Raw genomic sequence first — 21283 nt, 5'->3', positions numbered from 1 at the left:
CCTTATCCTTCTAGAGCCCACAGTCTGGTGGTTATGAGAGACACATAAAAAAACACTGGCCATGCAGTGTGATAAGTGCTCCTTAACACAGTGGGAAAACAAGAAAGTCACCAACTCTGCCAGACCCAATTTGGGTAGGGGGAAAGACATCCAAGAGGTGACTTTTGAGCGTCATATCGAAGAATGCACAAGAGTTCACCAGGAGAAGAACATAAGAGCTCTCTATGCAGAGGTAACAGGATATACAAAGCTGGAGTTAAAAAGATCCCAGTTTCATTTTGCAGAAAAATCAAGCATCCTACTACTCGTGCATAAACATCATGTAAAAAGCAGATACACATCAAACGGCATTAACATAAAATTTAAGGATTTTATTATGAAAAGAATGTGGTATTTAGAAAGAGATGTGAGCAGGGGAGATACTGCTCTTGTGTCCTCTAGCTAATATGACTTTTTTTTGCAGCTGATTAAAACTACTTGAGCTTCCTCCTCTCTAGAATGGGGATAAGAATAATGCCTAACAGAAGGGGACATGTGCTCTGTAAGCTTGGGAATACTCTACTTTCATAAAGTATTACGATTTGAGTTCAGAGAACCCTCAAACTCTTAACTCATAAGAAAAGGGTAATTTTTCAGTTCCTAACTGAATTTTTCTTACAATGAGATTAGACCATTTTAGGCATTAAATTTCCCTGTGAGAGTTTTTCCGAGTTCACTCTGGATGTGACTTCATCCTCCACTTACAGACCTCTGTTTCAGAGAGCACCTGTAGCAACAAGTGCTGCAGAGCGAGGACAAAGACATGCTGATTACAACATGGCCACACGACTGCAAGCTGTGCTCCTACTTATTACTATTTCTGTTAAAAGAGATGTCAATCACCCTATACATTAGGTTTGATAGAGAAAGATTTGGTTTACAATTCTAAGCTCCAGACCATTCCAAACACAAGTAAATTTTTAGACTAACTGCTTTAGAAGGTCTCTGTAGGTTCACTGATTCCAGCTGCATCTGAAATCTGTAACTGTTTACCAATCACAAGTTCTATTGGTATTAAAAAAGAGAAAAGGTGGGGGAAGGGAGTAGACCAGATCATCTCCAATGTCCCTTCTAACTCTAACCTTCTGTGATTCTCTGACCACCACATTTCACGAGGACAACAGCTACAGTGTTCTCTGGAAGGCACTAGAATAGTAAGGAGTCTGGAGACGACAGAATATGAAAAAAGGCAGAGGAACTAGGGATATTTCACCTGAAAAGAGACTGAGAGAGATTAAGGTGGCTAGCTGGCCTCAAGAATTTAAAATCAGAGAGGAAAGAAAGAACAGTGTTGCTCTTTGCAGAACCAGAAGAAAACTAGATAGAATCCATGGCACCAACTGGGTGCCAGATTTCTGGGTCAGTATAAGGAAGTATCACCCAACAATAAAATGGCTTCCTTGGAAAGCAGCACATTCCTCCTCTTTTTCCTATGGACTCCTGGAAATACCTAAATCTACCTGGAATGACGCCCTGACAGTGATGTTGTAGAGAGGATGGAACACTCAGAGACCTCTCAGACATATGTTAGGGCTCTTTGCAATGCTAAGATTCTGCCAATCTATTGACGGGTCCCCTTTCTATGCCCAGCTGTGTTTAATTCAGAGGAATTACCCCAGTTACATACGACAGGCTCTTTGGGCTTCTTTAACCCTGCCTGCTGGCTGACTCGCCTGAGAACAGAACTGGGAGAAGGCAACACCCAACCAGCTGTGTCTTTAGTACAGGAGGTACAGGGCGGGAGGGAAGGAGGGGTGGGCAGCAGGCCTGGTTCAGAGGGTGGCTGTTGCTCTACAGTTGTTATTTTAGCACGTAGGCTAGAAGTCAAGTTTAATCTGTTTATAATTTGTCCATCTCAAAGTCTGGGAGAAGCCACACCCCATTCCATCTGCTTTTGATTATACTCTATAGCCCAGGTTTTAGGGATTTGAAGAGTAAAATACATAATACAGGCATTAATTTTGTAAATGAATAAAAAAGTAGTTCCTGAGGAGTTTAACTCTACTATAAGGAAACATATGGTATTTTACCAATTCTGCCACAAGCCCTTCAGTGCCCAGATCTCTCCAAGATCGAAGACTATCAGTTAAGCCTGCAAACTTTATTGTGAACAGCTTTCAGAGCCGGGCCTCACCTGCAGCTGGTCTGGTGGCTGCCTCTTCACAGAGGCTGCTGATGGGAGGAAGGGGCATGTATGTACAGCTGAAATACTTTCTACTTTTTTGACTATGAAAAGAATACTTGATTGGAAAAAAGAATACCAGAATAATAGAGAATATCTAGTCTGAACTTTATCATCTAGTAGTTGTGAGAATTTGGCAACGTCCTTTAACTTCGTGGGTCTAAATTTTCTCAGCTCTCAAAAGAGGGCAGTAATGTCTGAAGTGCTTACTTCACACGGCTGAAGTGAAGATCAACTGACACAAATGGAAAAAGTGCGTTGGAAAGTTCTATATAGGTATAAGGTATTACTGTCATGTCTTTGGTACTTGAGTTGTTTCTACGGGAAAACACACCCCAAATTCCAGACAAAAGAAGTAACCGTATAAGTTAGGGACCAGAATGGCAGAACTTGGATTTTAATTGTCAAGACCAGAACCCAACTTCCTTCAGGTCCAGAGTCTGAAGCCTCATGCTGATCTGCTTCAATCTGCTGCTTCCCAAACCTTGGGGAGATATGGAAACACATCATCGAAAAACAATTACTTCCTAGTTTGGGAAAGTGATGTCATTGTTACTGTTATAGGAATCAGAGCTGATGGAAGCCAAAGTAAATACCATATATTTCTGCAAACTAGAACCAAAAGAAAAGAACTGATAATTTTTGGGTGGTGAGCAGGAGAAGAGAGATTATCCTGGCAACGGAGTCAGTGTGGGACAATGCTCCAGTAACCTCTGGCGTCCAGAATACATGAAATTCTAACAGATTCATTTGTCCACTCCTCAAAGCCAGAGAAAATGTGGTCAAATGGTGCTGGGGCCCTGGTAAGGTTTCAATCTGCTTATGCAAAGTCCCAGAAACTCATTTAGAAAATGCAATGCAGACTTCTGCTTCTGAGAAGATGCACATTTCCCTATTCCTCACTCTAAGTACAACTAAAACCCCTGGACATTTATATATAAAACAAACATAAGAAAACTCTGAAAGGTGAAGAGAAGAAGGCAGACCAACTAGGGACCTTGGGACCCAAGGAATGACGCAGTGGTGAGTTCCTGGGTTTTCTTTTTTGCCTTAAATATCCTAGATTTGGAGGTAAGGAAGCTGGCTACCTGGAAATACCAAAGGATGAGGACAAAAAAAGCCCCAACAAAAGCCTGCTCTCTCTAGCAAACGACCAGGAAAAGGGCAGGTTAGGAATACACAAAATGTTAAGACAATACTGGCTATACTCGAGCCCAACAACACAGAAAAAACTGTGGCTCACCATATCCATGCCAGCAAAGGCCGAGCGGGGAATCTAGACCTCCACCTTTGCCTGGCTGTAACAGGGCACCTCATTCCCCTGCTAGGGTGGAGTCAAAAAGTAGGGAGCTAGGACTTTCATTCCCGATAGGTAGTACAGGCATACCTTGTTTTATTGCACTTCACTTCATCGCACTTTGCAGACATTGTGTTTTTAACAAATTGAAAGTTTATGGCAACCCCATGTTGAGCAAGTCTACTGGCACCCTTTTTTAATTAAAGTATTTTTTTGTTTTTTTGGTGAGGAAGACCAGGCCTGAGCTAACATCTGATGCCAATCCTCCTCTTTTTTGCTGAGGAAGACTGGCCCTGGGCTAACATCTGTGCCCATCTTCCTCTAATTTATATGGGACGCCGCCACAGCATGGCTTAACAAGTGGTGCGTCGGTGCGCACCTGGGATCCGAACCAGTGAAGCCCGGGCCGCTGCAGCAGAGCACGCGCACCCAACCGCTTGCGCCACCAGGCCAGCCCCTAAAGTATTTTTTAATTAACATATGTATATAGTTTTTAAAAGACATAATACTATTGAACACTTAATAGACTACTGTATAGTGTAAATATAACTTTTATATACATTGGGAAACCAAAAATTTCATGTGACTAGCTTTATTGTGATATTTGCTTTACTGCAGTGGTCTGGAACCAAACCCATAATACAGGGTATAGGTCCCTACCCGCACCTATAGTGTCAGCAAAGACCACGTGGAGAGCTGAATTTCCATTCCTGCCCAATAGTAACGAGAGACATCCCCCTCCAGTGTCATTGGGGGCTGACTGAGAACAGGTACTTCTGTCTCCACCCGGTAGTAACAAGGTGGCACACCTCATGCCTCTCATTCTCCTGCAAGAGAGGTGTCAGAGGAAGTCAGCTAAAATAGAAGTTTTAAATAAGACCCTGAGTCTCACATTATAATACCCAAAATGTCCAGGTTTCAACAAAAATCACTTATTATACCAAGAATCAGGAAGATCTCAAGCTGAATGAAAAAAGACAATCAATAGATGCTAACACTGAAATGATAGAGATCTTAGAATTATCTGACATAAGAATTTAAAGCAGTCATCAATGAGTAATTCTAAACACGCCTGCCACAAATGAAAAAACAAAGTCTCAGCAAAGAAACAAATATACAAAGAAGAACCAAAGGGAAACTTTAGATTTGAAAAATACAATAAGCAAAAAAACCGTCAATGGACAGGCTCAACAGAAGAATGGAGGAGAAAGAGAAAAGAATCAGTGAACTCAAAGACAGAAAAATAGAAAGTGCCCAATGTGAACAAGAAAGAATTAGATTAAAAGAAAAATTAAATAGAACCTCAGGGACCTGTGGGACTCTAACAAAAGATCTAACATTCATATTATCAGAGTCCCAGAAGGGGAGGAGAAAAGGCTCGAAGAAATAATGGCTGAAAACTTCCCAAATTTGGGAAAAGACATAACCTGCAGATTCAAGAAGCTGAGCAAACCCCAAACAGGATGAACTCAAAGAAATCCACACAAAAAATATCACAGTTAAACTTCTGAAAACTAAAGACAAAGAAAAAAATCTTGAAAGCAGCAAGAGAGAAAAGACACCTCACCTACAGGGGAAAAACAACTTGAACGACAGGGGATTTCTCATTAGAAACCATGGAGGCCAGAAGGAAGTGGCACAACACTTTTCAAGAGCTAAAAGAAAAGAATTGTCAACCCAGAATCCTATGTGCAGTGAAATATCCTTCAGGAATGAAGGGGATATTAAGACATTCTCAGATGAAGAAAAACTAAGAGAACTGTCACCAGCAGACCTACCCTAAAAGAATGGCTAAAGGAATGTCTCTAATCAGAAAGAAGAAACCTTGGTACACCAGGAAGAAAGAACACAGAAAACAAAAATACAGTAGATTTTCCTCCTCCTCTTAAATTTTCTAAATTACATTTGACAGTCGCACCAAAATTATAACATTGTCTGATATGGTTTACATGTACGTAGAAGAAATATTTAAGACAATTATATTATAAATGGTGGAACGTAAAGAGATGAAACTGGGGCCGGCCCCGTGGCTTGGTGGTTAAGTGAGCGCGCTCCACTGCTGGCGACCCGGGTTCGGATCCCGGGCTCGCACCGGCGCGCTGCTTCTCCGGCCATGTTGAGGCCGCGTCCCACATACAGCAACTAGAAGGATGTGCAGCTATGACACACAACTATCTACTGGGGCTTTGGGGGGAAAAATAAATAAATAAAATCTTAAAAAAAAAAAAATGTTCATGACATGTAGCAGATGGAAAATAAATTAAAAAAAAAAAAAAAAAAAAAAGAGATGAAACTAGAAGTAAGGTTCCTATATTTCACTTGAACTGGTAAAATGATGATACCAGTGAACGGTGATAATTATGTATATATAATGAAATGTGTAGAATAACCACTAAAAACCTATTAAAAAAACCCCAATACAGATAAATCAAAAAGGAATCATAAAAAATGTTCAAGTAACACAGAGGAAGGCAGGAAGAAGGAAATAGAGAATCAAAAAACAGAGAAAATAAAATATCAGACTTAAGCCTTAATGTATCAATAATTACATTAAATGTAAATGGTTGACTATACCAACTAGAATACAGAGACTGGCAGAGTGCATTAAAAAATACAGTCCAACTATATGCTGTCTATAGAAAACTCACTTCAAATATAATGATAAAGGCAGGCTGAAGTGAAAGGATGGAAAAAGTTATATCATGCAAACATTAACCAAAGGAAACCAGGAGTAGCTATATTAATATCAGATAAAGTACACTTCAGAGCAAAGAAAACTATCAGAGACAGAGCTGCAAAATATGTGAAGCAAAAACTGACAGAACTGAAAGGAGAAATAGACAGATTCATAATCACAGTTAGAGACTTCAATACTCCTCTCTCAACAAATGATGAAACAACTAGATAGAAAATCAGCAAGGATACAGAAGAAATCAACAACACTACCAACCAACAGGATCTAGCTGATATTTATGCAACGCTCCACCCAAGGACAACACAATACACATTTTTTTCACGCATGGAACACATACCAAGATAGATCATATCCTGGGCCATAAAACAAACCTTAACTAATTTAAAACAACTGAAATAATACAGAGTGTGTTCTCTGAATACAATAGAATCAAACTAGAAATCAAAAAGAATGGGAAAATCCCAAACACTTGGAAACTAAATAATACATGTCTAATAATCCATGGGTCAAAGAGGAAGTCTCAATGAAAAACCTTTAAAAATACATTAAACTGAATGAAAATGAAAATACAACATAGCAAAATTTGTGGGACATAGCTAAAGCAATGCTGAGAAGGAAATTTATAGCACTGAATGTATACATTAAACAAACAGGAAACTCTCAAATCAGTAATATAATCTCTCACCCCAAAAATCTAGAAAAAGAAGAGGAAAATAAAACCAAAACAAGCAGAAGGAAAGGAATAATAAAGAGGAGAAATCAATGAAATTTAAAACAGAAAAACAGTGGCCGGCCTGGTGGCGTAGTGGTTAAGTTTGCGCACTCTGCTTTGGTGGCTTGGGGTTTGCGGGTTCAGATCCCAGGCGTGGACCTATACACTGCTTGTCAAGCCATGCTGTGGCGGCGTCCCATATACAAAAAATAGAGGAAGACTGGTAACAGACGTTAGCTCAGGGCCAATCTTCCACACACACACACACAAACACAAAAAAAGAGAAAATCAGTGAAACAGAGCTGATTCTTTAAAAAGATAAAAGCAGACAAATTTCTAGCAACACAAATAAAAAGAGAGAAGACACTGATTACCAATATCAGGAATGAAACAGGGAATAGCACAAGTTCTGCAGAAATCAAAAGGATAATAAAAGAATACTATCAACAACTCAACACACATACATTTGACAACTTAGGCAAAAGAGACCAATTCCTTAAAAACACAAACTACCACAACTTACCCAATATAAAATAGATAACTGGATTGAAAATTTAAAAACTCCCCCAAAAAGGAATCCCCAGGCCCAGATGGCTTCACTGGAGAATTCTACTAAACATTTAAGGAATACCAATTCTAGATAATCTCTATCACAAAATAGGGGAGGAGGAAACATCCAATGCATTTTACGAAGTTAATGTTACCGCGCTATCAGAACCAGACAAAGACAGTACTGAAAGACAACTACAGACCAATATCCCTCATGAATACAGATGCAAAAAACCTTAACAAAATATCAGCAAATAGAATTCAATAATAAAAATTATAAGCCATGACCAAGTGGAGTTTATTCCAATTTATTCAGGCATGCAAGGCTGGTTCAATATTTGAAAATCAACCAATGTAATCTACCACATTAATAGGCTAATTACAAAAATCACACAACTATATTAATTGGTGCAAAAATACATCTGACAAAATTCAACATCCATTCATGATAAAAATTCTCAGAAAACTAGGAATATAAGAGAATGTCCTCATCTTTGATAAAGACCAGCTACAAAAAATCTAGAGCTAACATTACACTTAACAATGAAAGACTGAATGTCTTCCTCCTAATATCAGGAATAAGGCAAGGATGTCTGCTCTCACCACTCTTATTCAACACTGTGCTGGATTTTGAGCAGCGCAATAAGGCAAAAAAAGGAAATACAAGGCACATAGATTAGAAAGGAAGAAATAAAACTATCCCTATTTGCAGATGACATGATTGTTGACGTAGAAAATCTCAAAAGACCTAAAAAAACCCTTCTAGAACTGACAGTTGAGTTCAGCAAGGTTGCAGAATACAAGATAAACATAAATATAACATCATTTATGATCACTCCAAAGAAAATGTAATACTTAGATGTAAATCTACAAACACGCACTGGACTTGTTTGCTGAAACACTACCAGTGATGAAAGAAATCAAAGATCGAAATAAATGGAGAGGTATACAGTAAGCTTTTTTTTAAAAATAATTTTATTTATTTACTTTTTTTCCCCCAAAGCCCCAGTAGACAGCCGCATGTTATAGCTGCACATCCTTCTAGCTGCTGCATGTGGGACGCGGCCTCAGCATGGCCAGAGAAGCAGTGGAGTGCACGCACTTAACCGCTAAGCCACGGGGCCGGCCCCTACGGTAAGCTTTAATATAGTAAAAAATCAATATAGTAAAGATGTCAATTTTCCCCAAAGTGATATATGGGTTCAATGCAATTCCAATGAAAATCCCAGCAAGAATTTTTGTAGATATAGATAAAATTATTTTAAAATTTATATGGAAATGCAAAGAAAAAAGAAAAGCTAAAACAATTTTAAAAACTCTCAAAAAGAAGTGAGAGGAATCAGTCTAACCATTTTTAAGACTTATGATATAGCTACAGTAATCAATACTCTGTGCTATTGGAAATAGATCCATACAAATATGCTCAACTGACTTCCCCCTGCCCGCCAAAGCCCCAGTAGATAGTTGTATGTCATAGTTGCACATCCTTCTAGTTGCTGTATGTGGGATGCGGCCTCAGCATGGCCGGAGAAGCGGCATGTTGGTGCGCGCCCGGGATCCGAACCCGGGCCGCCAGTAGTGGAGCGTGCGCACTTAACCACTAAGCCACAGGGCCGGCCCTCAACTGACTTTTTTTTTTTTTTTTTTTTGAGGAGATCAGCCCTGTGCTAACATCCGCCAATCCTCCTCTTTTTTTGCCGAGGAAGACGGCCCTGGGCTAACATCCGTGCCCATCCTCCTCCACTTTATATGGGTCGCCGCCACAGCATGGCCTGACAAGCAGTGCGTCGGTGCGCGCCCGGGATCCGAACCAGCGAACCCCGGGCCGCCGCAGCGGAGCGCGCGCACCCAACCGCTTGCGCCACCGGGTCAGCCTCCCTCAACTGACTTTTTGACAAAGGTGCAAAAGCAAGTCAATGGAGGAAAGATAGCTTTTTAAAACATATTGTTCTAGAGTAATTGGATATTAACAGGTAAAAAAATGAATTCTATTTATATAAAAAAACTTAAAATGGATCACAGATTTAAATGTAAAATTATAAAACTTTTAGAAAAAAACATAGAAGAAAATCTTTGGGATCTACAGGTAGGCAGAATTCTTAGACTTGACACCAAAAGCATGATCCATAAAAGGAAAAACTGATAAGTTGGACTTCATCCAAATTAAAACTTTTATTCTGAGAAAGACAATGTGAATAGAATAAAAAGACAAACTACAGGGTGGGAGAAAATATTTGCAAACCACATATCTGACAAAAAACTAGTATCTGGAATATATAAAGAACTCTCAAATATCGATAGTAAACAAAGAAACAATGCAATTAGAAAATGGGCAAAGGACAAGAAGAAACATTTCACTGAAGAGGCAGACATGTAGCAATTAAACACCATTAGTCATTAGGGAAATGCAAATTAACACTACAAGATATCACTACACACATATCAAAATGGCTCAATTAAAAAGTAGTGACAACAGCAAAAGCTAGTGAGGATGAGGAGAAAGTGGATCACTCATACACCGCTGGTGGGAATGTAAAATGGTACAGCCATTCTGGAAAACAGCTTGACAGTTTCTTAAAAAAGCTAAACATGTAACTACCGTATGACCCAGCAATTATACTCCTGGACATTTATCCCAGAGAAATGGAAAATGTATGTTCTCACAAAATCTGTATGCTAATGTTTACAAAGATACTCATAATAGTCAGAAATTGGAAGCAACCCAGATGTCCTTCAATAGATGAATGATAAAACAAACTGTGGTACATCTACACCATGGACTACTACTCCGCAATAAAAAGGAATGAATTATTGTTACAGACAACCACCTGGATCAGTCTACAGGGAATCACGTAGAGTGACAAAAGCCAATCCCCAAAGGTTACATATGGTATGATTTCATTAATATAAGATTCTTAAAATGACAAAATTATACAAATGGAGAATAGGGTAGTGGTTGCCAGTTATTAAAAAGGAGGTGAAGGCAGGTGGGAAGTGGATGTGGCTATAAAAGGGCAACATGATGGATCTTTGTGGTCATGGAAATGTCCTGTATCTTGACTCATCAATGTCAGCATCTTGGTTGTGATACTGTGCTACAGTTTTGCAAGAGGTTCCCATGGTGGGAAACTGGATAAAAGGTACATGGGATCACTCTGTATTGTATCTTACAACTGCATCTAAAATACACAATTATCTCAAAATCAAAAGTTTCATTAGAATAAAAGTGCAATGCAGTCTTTATGTTGACAATTTTTATGGTAAAATGTTGGGGAAAATGCAATGCAACTGCAGCAATGCAATCAAGTTCCCAAAGACCACTACCACGATGTGGATTTCTCTCTTGATACTCAAGATCGTGTGGATTACCAATACAGCACCATTTGACTCACCATTTGTTTCTGGAGGCCATCTAATTTGTCTTCAGTATTGTCTTCTTTATCCAAGTTGCCTCTAAATAAAATTTAAAAAAAAGAAAAGCATCACACACCACCTAGGAGCTATTTTGCAACCAGGATGATTACAAGAAAACCCCCTAAATCGCTGACCAAAAGGAATATTAGTATGTCCCTTTCCCCACAAAGTCTCAAAATCTTGCTTTTTCCAGTGTCCTAACTTCTTTTTTTTTTTTTTTTTTTTTTAAAGATTTTATTTATTTTATTTTTTCCCCCCAAAGCCGCAGTGGATAGTTGTATGTCGTAGCTGCACATCCTTCTAGTTGCTGTATGCGGGACTCGGCCTCAGGATGAACGGAGAAGTGGTGCCTCGATGCGCACCCGGGATCCGAACCCGGGCCACCAGCATCGCAGCGCGCGCACTTAACCACCAAGCCACAGGGCCGGCCCTCCAGTGTCCTAACTTCTATGGGCAAGGACCTCCACTCAGCTGAGATTTCAGCAGGAGACTCATGATCTACTCAGGCAAGTTCAGAGGCCGGCTATTCAGCTATAATACTATCATAAAAAAGGTAATTACTGTCCATCACGAGTTATCTGAATGTGTGGCTTTGATAAAAGAACAGACTCTAGAGACTGAAGGCTGTGTGAACCAAGTGAGTCCTGATGTGCCAACCCCCAGATCAGAGCAGGATGAATCTGCACACAGAATCATTTACATGTGGCAGCAGTCACTTCCTCGAAAGGGAGCTCTGCCGCAACTGCTAGGAAGGAAGGACATTTCGCCCTCTACCATCAGATACTTGCCTCTAGGTGAGCTGCCTAATGTCTTCTCTCTTACGAGCTTAACTATTGCTGATGCCTATCCATTTTTCATGTCTCCTTTTAAAATTGATTTTGCAGTATTCCTGTCTCAAACATTCTTGTCTTTGCTGCTCAGCTCCTGGAGGCAGGAGAACCTCCTACCTTCACTGCTTAACCACAGAAAGAGCAGCCACCCCAAAAAATATAAGCTGCAGGCCACATTCAGGTACTCCACCCAGGCAGTGTTTGCCTTGACCCAGTGAATCTAACGTTAGCATCACCAGTCACTTGGGCATTTGTTAACATCTCTCTGAACGAATCTTTATTATCTGCCCATAGGAAACACCTTTGGGGAGGAGAATGTTATGGTAGCTAAAGGGTTCATCAGGGGTTAAGGACAGATGGAAAATGCGTTTCACTCTTTTCTTGGCTTTAGCTGATGGTTAGGGGCTCCTGGCAGTGCCATGCCCTCATGTCCAGGACTAGCCACAGCCCTAGGCAATGCAAAGCAGTCATGTCAAAAGCTTACCAAATACAAGCTAAGAGATACGTACTGTGTTTTCCAAATATATATATATTTTGGAGAACCATAGCTCTTGGCTGTTTATTTAGCTTTCCTATGAATTTACATATTTGGGGGTTATGCCAACAGTAAATAAAACTCGGCCACAGGGGATACCTCCTTACTTTTTGCACACAACCCATGGACAAGACCTAAATGCCATGTTCATCAAACAGTGGCTCCTAAATCCATCCACCTTAAGCATGGACCATGCAATCCTTAAATAATGCTGGAATTTCAGGGTCAAGAAGCCTGTACTTGCTGTGTCTCTTCTTAGCTTTCTGCCAGGTATGAGAGGTCTGAATTCTTCCTTGAGAATCCTCTGACCAGACAGGAGATGAGTCTGGTTAAGGAACAGGGCAGGATGGTGGGCAGCTTGGGGAACTCGTGAAGGACAGGAACTGGTATTTGGTTCCAAGTGCTTAGAAGTCAAAGACAAGGCCTGAGGCATAGCAAGATAAAACCAAAGCAGCAATTCTGGAAGGCAATTCCAGCACTGCAAGGTTTAAGGGAGATGCCAGACTGCGAGGAAGAGACTATGAGAGTGCTAGATACATGTGGAAGGGGTCAGAGATTTGTCGCATGACATGTCACATCACAGCTGGTCTATGCAGCTTCTCACCTTTCGGGAACGTCTGAGGTCCCATCCATAACACCCTGTTCTGCAGAAAGGGACTTCTCATCTGGCATCCCGACTTTCTCCAGGAAGCAAAGTGCTGGGTCTGCTCGCATGGCATTGTACCTCTCATACCCTGATCAAGAGTAATGAGAAACATAAGAAGTCATGTCAGAACAAAATCTGCCCTGGGCCCTACACAGTCATTTTATTTCCCTTATTAAGTAAAAAATAAAACAAAACAAACAAAAAATACTTATTTAACATTAATCGGATTCCGTAAGATTTCTTATCAAGGGAAGATCCTTGAACTAAACTAGACACATCTAAGTAGCGCTTAACCAAAAATGAAAGATGTAAATATTGTAAATGTAAATATTCTGTGTCTGTGAAGAGACAAAAGATACAGATACAATTCTCACTTGTTTGCTTCTTTTGGACAGCAAAAGGAATCAGGCAAGTTGGTTTTGCAACTTTGTCCCCTCACCCCCCAACTCTGAACACCTTGTTATCTCCTGAATGGGCCTTGTTTTCCTATAGTCCAATTTTATCTCATGTGTTAGAAAGGGAAGCTGCGCAAGGTGATGGATGCAAGGGATGAAATTTAAAGAGGACTATTGTGATTGTTATTTGGATTAAAATGGATCTGTTGCCTCTGTATTCACAAATTTGGTACGGAATTCTAATCAACTGGCCAGGCCTTTGGAATTCCCCCTCACCACATCAGAAGAGAGATGTCAAAAGGGAGGCAAAGTAATGAAAGAATATCACTTTTAATTTGATAAAGTCCATGCATGAGAATGTTATTATTTTATTTAATCTAATGTAATCTTTTAATGAGACAGGATTTAGTCAAGTAAAAGATCCAAATCTATTGTTATATCAAATTATCTTGGGGGAAACCCATTTCCATGTTGCTCCTAGGAAACAAAGTCAATTTCTAGCTCTGTAGTATATACAAAGAGACACCATCACAGGTGATGGAAGACGGTGTACCTAAAATGAGAACCAGCTTCGCTACTAACAACAAACCTGATTTTACTTTGTTGGGTATTCCATTTCTATTTTCTCTTTTGTTCTACTATTACTGTTGATGCAGTTCTATCCTTCACCCTACAGGCAGCACCTGGTACTTGTTCTCTGAGGAGCTGCGGGTACTTTATCTTTTAATCCAAAGTGACTCTCCTGCCATCTCAATGACAGTGCTGACCACATGAGGCATACGGCAGGAGAAACTGTGGTGCCTTCTGTTCTTCTTTTTTTTTTTTTTTTTTAAAGATTTTTTATTTATTTTCCCCTCAAAGCCCCAGTAGATAGCTGTATGTCATAGCTGCACATCCTTCTAGTTGCTGTATGTGGGACTCAGCCCCAGCATGGCCGGAGAAGCAGTGCATCGACGTGCACCCGGGATCCGAACCCGGGCCGCCAGCAACAGAGCGCATGCACTTAACCGCTAAGCCATTGGGCCGGCCCTGTTCTTCTTTATTCACTTATTTCTTAGGGAAATTATTTGATTACTGTCTCTCTCATGAGACTATGGGCTCCTTAGGAACAGAACCTGCTCATCATTATATATTCAGTACCCAGCACAGGGCCTGACACCATATACACTTGACAAAAAATTGACTGGATGAGTCAGTTTTGCCAACTCTTTTCCAATAATCACTGTAGGAAGAACCGTTCTCACCCTCTCCCCATGTTCTACTTCAGCTCACATGAGAACAGAAATGTTCTTGATGCTCTGTCTTGATGAAATCACCTGCTCCTCTCCATGAAAATAGGGGTGCTTTATCTGATAAATGAGATGGTGAAAGCTTCTTCCACTGACCCTTTACTATTAGGGAGGTTACCTGTCCATTATTGTCCTGACTTCATGCATTCTATGCTTGACAGGGCATGAACCAGGCCAGGTTCCTCCAGGTGCCTACTAACTGGGTAAGTTTCAACTCTGCAGACTTTCTCTTGTCATGTGTGGGTCTGAAGTCTAGAGAGATTCTGCATTTTTATTTCTCAATCAGCAATGAAGCTGGAGGCGAGGAAGAGTGACTGATTCGGTTCCCCAGAAAACCCTAACAACTGTCCCGAAAAGAGAGAAGTAGGAGCTGTAATAGCAATACAAAGAAATAAGTAGTAAAATGACAGGCCTTTGAGGGAGCATAGGTTGCCTGCCCCTTCACTTAGTTTAAAAGCTCCTCTCTAAGAATATGAACAGAAATACTAAACTCCATATCTTTTTTTTTTGTGAGGAAGACCAGCCCTGAGCTAACATTCGATGCCAATCCTCCTCTTTTTGCTGAGGAAGATTGGTCCTGGGCCAACATCCATGCCCATCTTCCTCTACTTTATATGGGACACTGCCACAGCATGGCTTGACAAGCAGTGTGTCGGTGGGCGCCCAGGATCCGAACCTGCGAACCCTGGGCTGCCGAAGCGGAGAGTGCACGCTTAACCGCTACGTCAACAGGCCAGCCCCTGAACTCCCTATCTTGATGAAAATTTCATAAATCCAGGCTGCCCTAGAAGGGTGGTAGTCACTTAACGCAAATGAGAGCTGTCAAGGGCATCATTCAGAATAGGTTTGCTACAGGGCCCTTCTGGCTGCAAGCAACCAAAGATTCAGCCAATTCTTCCATGGGGGTCAGCTTGGAGATGGAACCATGGCTATGTTCTTCTGATCTAAGCAGGGTTGTAGCAGGCTATGTCTAGGGTGGACTAAAAGAGCCATAAAACCTCAGATAATGAACAGCTGTGTGTTTCTTAACAAAGAAAATGCTTGCAGCACTATAGCTCATACTTATGCCTCCAAGGCATGGGGGCAAGGCAGAGAGGGCTTCCTGATAGATTTCTGAAAAAGTGAACACCAGACAGCTTGTTCTTCTGGAAATGTCACATCTCCACTAGCTGCTGGGTATCTGGGAGTTTGATTGTCACCTGGAAAGACATGTTGTGTGGGCTTGGTTATACTATGGCGAGGGCTAAGTTATACAGGGGTGGTCAGGTGTGTTACCCAGATGAGGACACGTCTAAGCCTATGCTCATGGAATGTCCCAAGGGCAGCACCCAGCCAGGAGTAGGATCTGATGTGAACTCTGGAAGACTCCAAGGAGGATGGGCCCATGAGGCCAACCACAGGCATCTGTCCAATGTAGTCTAGGTTGATTCAACATTACCATCCAACTAAATGGGTCTAGTCCTATCTAAGAGTGAGCCAGTCTGCACGTGTGGCTTAGGACCAGTCCCCTAGCTCTGGGTATAGAGGTTGGGTTTTCCCCATCTTTACAGTGTGTCTGCTAAAATCATCATATACCAAAATGAGGCGCTTCAGGCATTGCACATATCACCTTCCTAGCACCTGCCTCTCAGCCCTGACTTGGAATACCGAGTTCACCTCAACTGGCAATCTGGGAGAATTTAAATGGAATGGGTGATGTGTCATCTTAAGTTCTCACAAGTGTGCTCAGGAAACACTTAGGAATAATTAACTTACACTCCCCAAAACTGCTTCACAGAGATTACAAGTTTTAGATTTGGAAATGACCTTAGACATCATCTGGTTGATCCTCTGTTTCTGATATGAGACTAAGAAAGATCAATTGATTAATCTCACTGCCCTAAACCTTGATCAGAGATTACGAAACTAGTAGGTATTGTGTCAATATTTACTTGCCTTTCCTCGGAGAGAAAAGGTCTTGAGCCTCCTTAGAGTCCTGTCCTCTTTTACATATTCTAGGACTACACTGTTAGCCATATCTTCCAGTAAATTATACTTATCATCACTGTGTAATGACCCTCTTTATCCCAAATTATGCTTTTCTCCTTGAAGTCTTTTTGTATGATATCGATTTTGCCATACCAGGTTTTGTTTTTTTGTTGGTGGTGGCTGTTAATATTTGCCCGGCATACCTTGTTTTACCCCTTAGATGTCAATCTGATTCTATCTTCCATCTCATCTTCTGTTTCATGTCTCCATTTCTTCATCTCTCAGGAGTATGTTCTTCCAGTTTTGCTTCCCTGGGCCAGTCAGAGAGCCTTTACTTGCCCTCCTTTCCTCCATTTCTGTGTGGGTATTAAAAACCCAGTCCCTCTGGTCTGCTGTCATATCAGCCCCTGAGCTTTCAGCTCTGGCATTAAGCGACCTCTCATTTGGCGATTTTGCTTTATTTCTTTCAAGTTCAGCGAGGTAGTTTAATACTTGTCATAATTCACCTAGGCTTTCTGTATGTCTGTGGTGTGTGTGTTGTGCTGGGGGATGGAGAGGAAGCATGTTTAAGTTCTATCTGCCATACTGCTGGGACTTTAGGTTGTGTCCTCTGCTCACATCACATGGTCTCCGTCAGGGATTCAGCAATGTGCCCTAAAACCACCACTGAAATGAGATACAGGGTCAATAGACTTTCCCGCACACACCAAATTTGGATGCTCTGGAATTTGGATGCCTTCAGCAGCTTGTCTTCTTCAGGGTTCTTTCCAAAATTAGATTAAACCAAGTTTCGGTTACACCATGGTTCCTTGTACTTAACAAAGACATCACATGCTGCTTCTTCCCACTTCAGAGCTGAGTTCTAGCCCTGCACTGTCCAACAGAGGAGCCATATGTGGCTAGTTAAATTTGAATTAAATAAATTACATAAAGTTTAAAATACAGTTGCTCAGTTGTACTAGTTATGTTTCAGGTGCTCAACAACCACACGTGGCTAGTGGCTTCCATAGCGGACAGTACAGAAACAGGACATTTCCATCATCACATCTGTTGGACAGTGCTGCTCTAACCTAACCCCAGTGGTTTGACAAAGAGCTCCCAGCAGCACTGGACCTCCCAAAGCCTGCATCTGTAACACCAGAATCCAAGTTTTGAGAGGATTCCTCATTAAAATATGCACAGGCATGGCTGTTAAGTAAATGTAACTGGTTAGCCTGCAAATGTTGAAGAAATGTACTCATGTGTTAGAAAGTTAACCTTCCAAAGGCAGAGCAACAAGTGGCAGTGGAGCAGCATCAAGCCTCTATTAAGTACCAAGCACTGTTCTAGGCAGTCTACGTATATTGTCCCATGTAATCTTGAAACAAGCCTCCAGGTAAGTTGTTTTGATAGTATGCTCATTGTACAGGCGAGGAAATAGGTCAGAGAAGTTTATGACTTGCCCAAGGTCAGGTATTCAGTAAGTGGCAGAGCTGACAGCGAAACCCAGGTACATCTAACTCTTCCTACTTTAAACTCTACTCTCCAGTTTAAAATTTCAGTGAATTCAACTGGCAGGAAGGCATGTATCAGGCACATGACAGTGACTATCAACTGGCACTTTCATCCGTTCTTTTAACTACTATCTGAAAGCAAGGGCAGGAACAGGGCCAGAAGTGAAGAAAGGGGGCACTTCTTTCAGGTTTTCCAAGCTACTCAAAAAACTTCTCTCAGTTCCCTTTACTCTTGGTTACCACATTTAAGAAGAGGATGTCCATGCCATCTTCTATTCTTAAATTTTTATACCAATAGAGCAAAAGATACACACTAGGAATATACAGATTACATAAAATAACCTTAGGCTTCTGCATACATATGAAATGCTGAAACCTGACACTTTCCCTGTGTATTTATTCCTTCACTCAAGAAACACTGGTACCTACTATGTGCCAGGCGCTAGGGGAGGTGCTGGGACTGTAAGAGTGATTGAGAGTGAGTAGTCCCAGGCCCGACAGCGTGGACAGGCTAGCGTGAGGAAGATACACACTGAACAAGCTCTTTGCAGCCACAGTTGCCCTTTTGAAGTTCCTCTCTGATATTAACATTCACTGTATTCTCATGACTCACACATTCATCTGGTCGAAATTCTGAGAACAGAGGTGAGGCTCTACACTCTGAGAGAGACGTACAACGGGACTATGGAATTTTTCAGGAAAGGGAAAACATTCACTGAAATACACACCATGTTTGAACACGCCAATCAGAAGGGACTTATCGGCCTCAGCATCCCACCAATCCACTGGGATCTCCATGTAGTCGATGTCGGGCAGAGGCACTTCTAGCTCCCTGTGGAAGGAAGAGCACGGACTCAAAGTTCCTTCAACATAGACAGAAAACACAAGAGCTACTGGCCAAACCCTTAATAGCCACATCGCTAACTGCAAGCTTAGACACTGACGTAACAAGGATTCAGAAAGTTGTGGGGCAAGGTTTCCTAACCAGGGCTTTCCATCAGTGAGCTATTTCTGCATATGTTCTTGATTTCCAGGCTCCACCTTAGGCTGACTGACACAGAATCTTGAAGCACCTCTTGGAGAAATCATCATCAGCTGGCCTGGGGTGGGGCTTTGGGATCTACACGTATAAGGTAATTCTGATGTGCATCTTCAGTTGAGAACTACAGCAAAAACCATCAATATATTGGTCATCTGAAGGTAGAACACCTCCCAAGTGGTTAAATTCATACATGATCAAATGCCAAAAAGTGCTCAAATCATCTCGGTTCCACATGCAGAGATCTCAAGCGCTGTTTGAGGATAAGCGAGTCTGCATTGGTACATGTGGGGATATGAAGAGAGCCTTTCAGAGGATAGGTGGCACCTGCCGGCAGTGGTCTGCTAATGGTCTGTTGGGTCAAAACTGATCACAAACTGCACTGCCCCTGAACATCACTCGCCCTAGGGAGCAGACATGCAGGGGTTAGCAGGCCTCTACCATCAGCCCCTCTCAGTTTCTGTCCATGTTCTGAAAGCTCACATGGACCCTTAGCTCACTATCTTCATTTGGCTGAGAACAGTCCTTACAATTTGAAGGCTTTGGATTTTGGGGGAGAACATCTACCTGGATGGCTTCTCTCTCCCACCTCCCAGCTGTCTGGGATGGTTCCTCTGCAGCATTTGAAGTTTCTTCTTCCATCAGGCTCTTACTGTGACACAGGCTGACTGCCCCTTGCCAGGTCCAGCTCCCTCTGTGGGGAGGGTGTTCCCCGGCCCCCCCCTTTCCAGGCAGTGCTCCCTATCTGGCTCCACTGCACTGTCTGCATGGTGCCATGGGCTGAATGACTTTTCTGGGATGAACTGTTATTCATTCCTTATGGCCACTTCTCCATAATAAGGCATTAAACCTGGAAAGGACAAGTGAGAGCCGAGATCGAGGAAAGCAGAGGGAAAGTGGGAAGAGGCGGGGCCATGGATTCACCCTCCCTATGCTCTACTTGGCTTCCACCCATCTACATGTCTAAGAAAGGACATGATGGGGATGAGTAAGTTCAGGTAGATTTATTTCTGACAGGTAACACCTGATATAAAAGGTAAGGTTAAATTCTGCTGCATTTATATGACTCACAAATTGAATCTTTTTACCACAACACTCAATCTCTCTATCCCCACTAGAAATGACTACAGTAACTACAGAAAGCATATCAAGTAATAATAGTCATCGTGATGCTCTCTCCTGATAACAAATTGCTCCTTGGGTAGGACTGTCAATGTTCTTCACCTCCCTCCTTCTTTAGTGCTCCTATGACCACTAGAGCCATTAGCATTGCCCAACGGAAAGAAAGAGAAAGAAGAAACCACGGCCCGAGGTCATCTCAAAGCAAAGTTGAAATACCAACACTTCTGGTGTCCTTGAAGAATGACAGGTATTGTACAGGGCTGCCAACTGCAGACATGGGGAAGGCGAAGGCTGTCTGGTGATCCCACCTACAAAGTGTGACTATCTGACAGCTGGATCAAGTGCTAGCTGGGAGCTTCGCAGCCTCATTCCCTGAAATTTTGGGGGATTCCCACAGGATTCTACAGCTTTGGAAACACTAACTTACAAAACTAAGGTGGAAAAAAATCAAACAGGGCACAAGGTATTATTAACATGATTAGCAAATAAAGGAGAACACTCAAATGCAGAAGAGTACTAAGGCCAAGACTGGGATTCTGAGTACAACTTCCAGTGTATACCTGTTGGATCAAGAGTATCAAAGTAATTAATACTCATCCTACGACGATTACTTAAGGTAGAGAAACGACTGTCTTCAAAGAAAGTTTACAACACCACTGGGAAAAAAAACTAACTAAAAACTTCACTAAAAGCTGTGTTTCTAAGAAAGTTTTCTCCTTTACCTGACTTGTAGGTGACCTGACTGCACTGCCCTTACTCTACCTGCCTGCGCTTCCACCTAGGGAACTGATCCTGGGCGGGTGGGAACATAGGCCTCTTGAAGCACAGGCAGGTTTGTCCTCTTCACCAACAGGCACTTTATGGGGATTCTTGAACACTGAGAGCTAAGGTTGACTTGTTTTACCTGGCGGGAGTGCCTTCAAATGCTTTATCAGCTGCTTCTCCCAGGATTTCAGCTTTCAGGTAGTACAGCATCCGGACTCGCAAAAGCACCCTATGAAAGGTGAACACATTGATGCAAACACGTTAGAACCCACGAGTGCCTGTGAACTGCCATCCCCAAGTTGACACTGGGAAA

The 21283-nt window shown here is 41.8% G+C and overlaps 1 protein-coding gene across 2 annotated transcripts in view; it reads right to left on the bottom strand.

Moving 5' to 3' along the window:
* The window catches only part of CHD6 (chromodomain helicase DNA binding protein 6), a 199106-nt gene that overhangs the window by 27929 nt on the left and 149894 nt on the right, over positions 1-21283 (bottom strand). For both annotated transcript variants that reach the window (XM_014787440.2, XM_087445250.1), the window contains exons 24-27: positions 21110-21199; positions 18773-18876; positions 12858-12987; positions 10867-10927 (exon numbers count right to left, since the gene is read on the bottom strand). In XM_014787440.2, the coding sequence (XP_014642926.1) occupies positions 10867-10927; positions 12858-12987; positions 18773-18876; positions 21110-21199 (385 nt within the window). The remainder of the gene's footprint in view (positions 1-10866; positions 10928-12857; positions 12988-18772; positions 18877-21109; positions 21200-21283) is intronic.

The sequence above is a fragment of the Ceratotherium simum genome, chromosome 21 (genome assembly GCF_057802395.1).
Source record: "Ceratotherium simum simum isolate JZ-2026a chromosome 21, ASM5780239v1, whole genome shotgun sequence".
Classification (NCBI taxonomy): Eukaryota; Metazoa; Chordata; class Mammalia; order Perissodactyla; family Rhinocerotidae; genus Ceratotherium; species Ceratotherium simum.
This window is presented reverse-complemented; position numbering and strand designations above follow the sequence as displayed.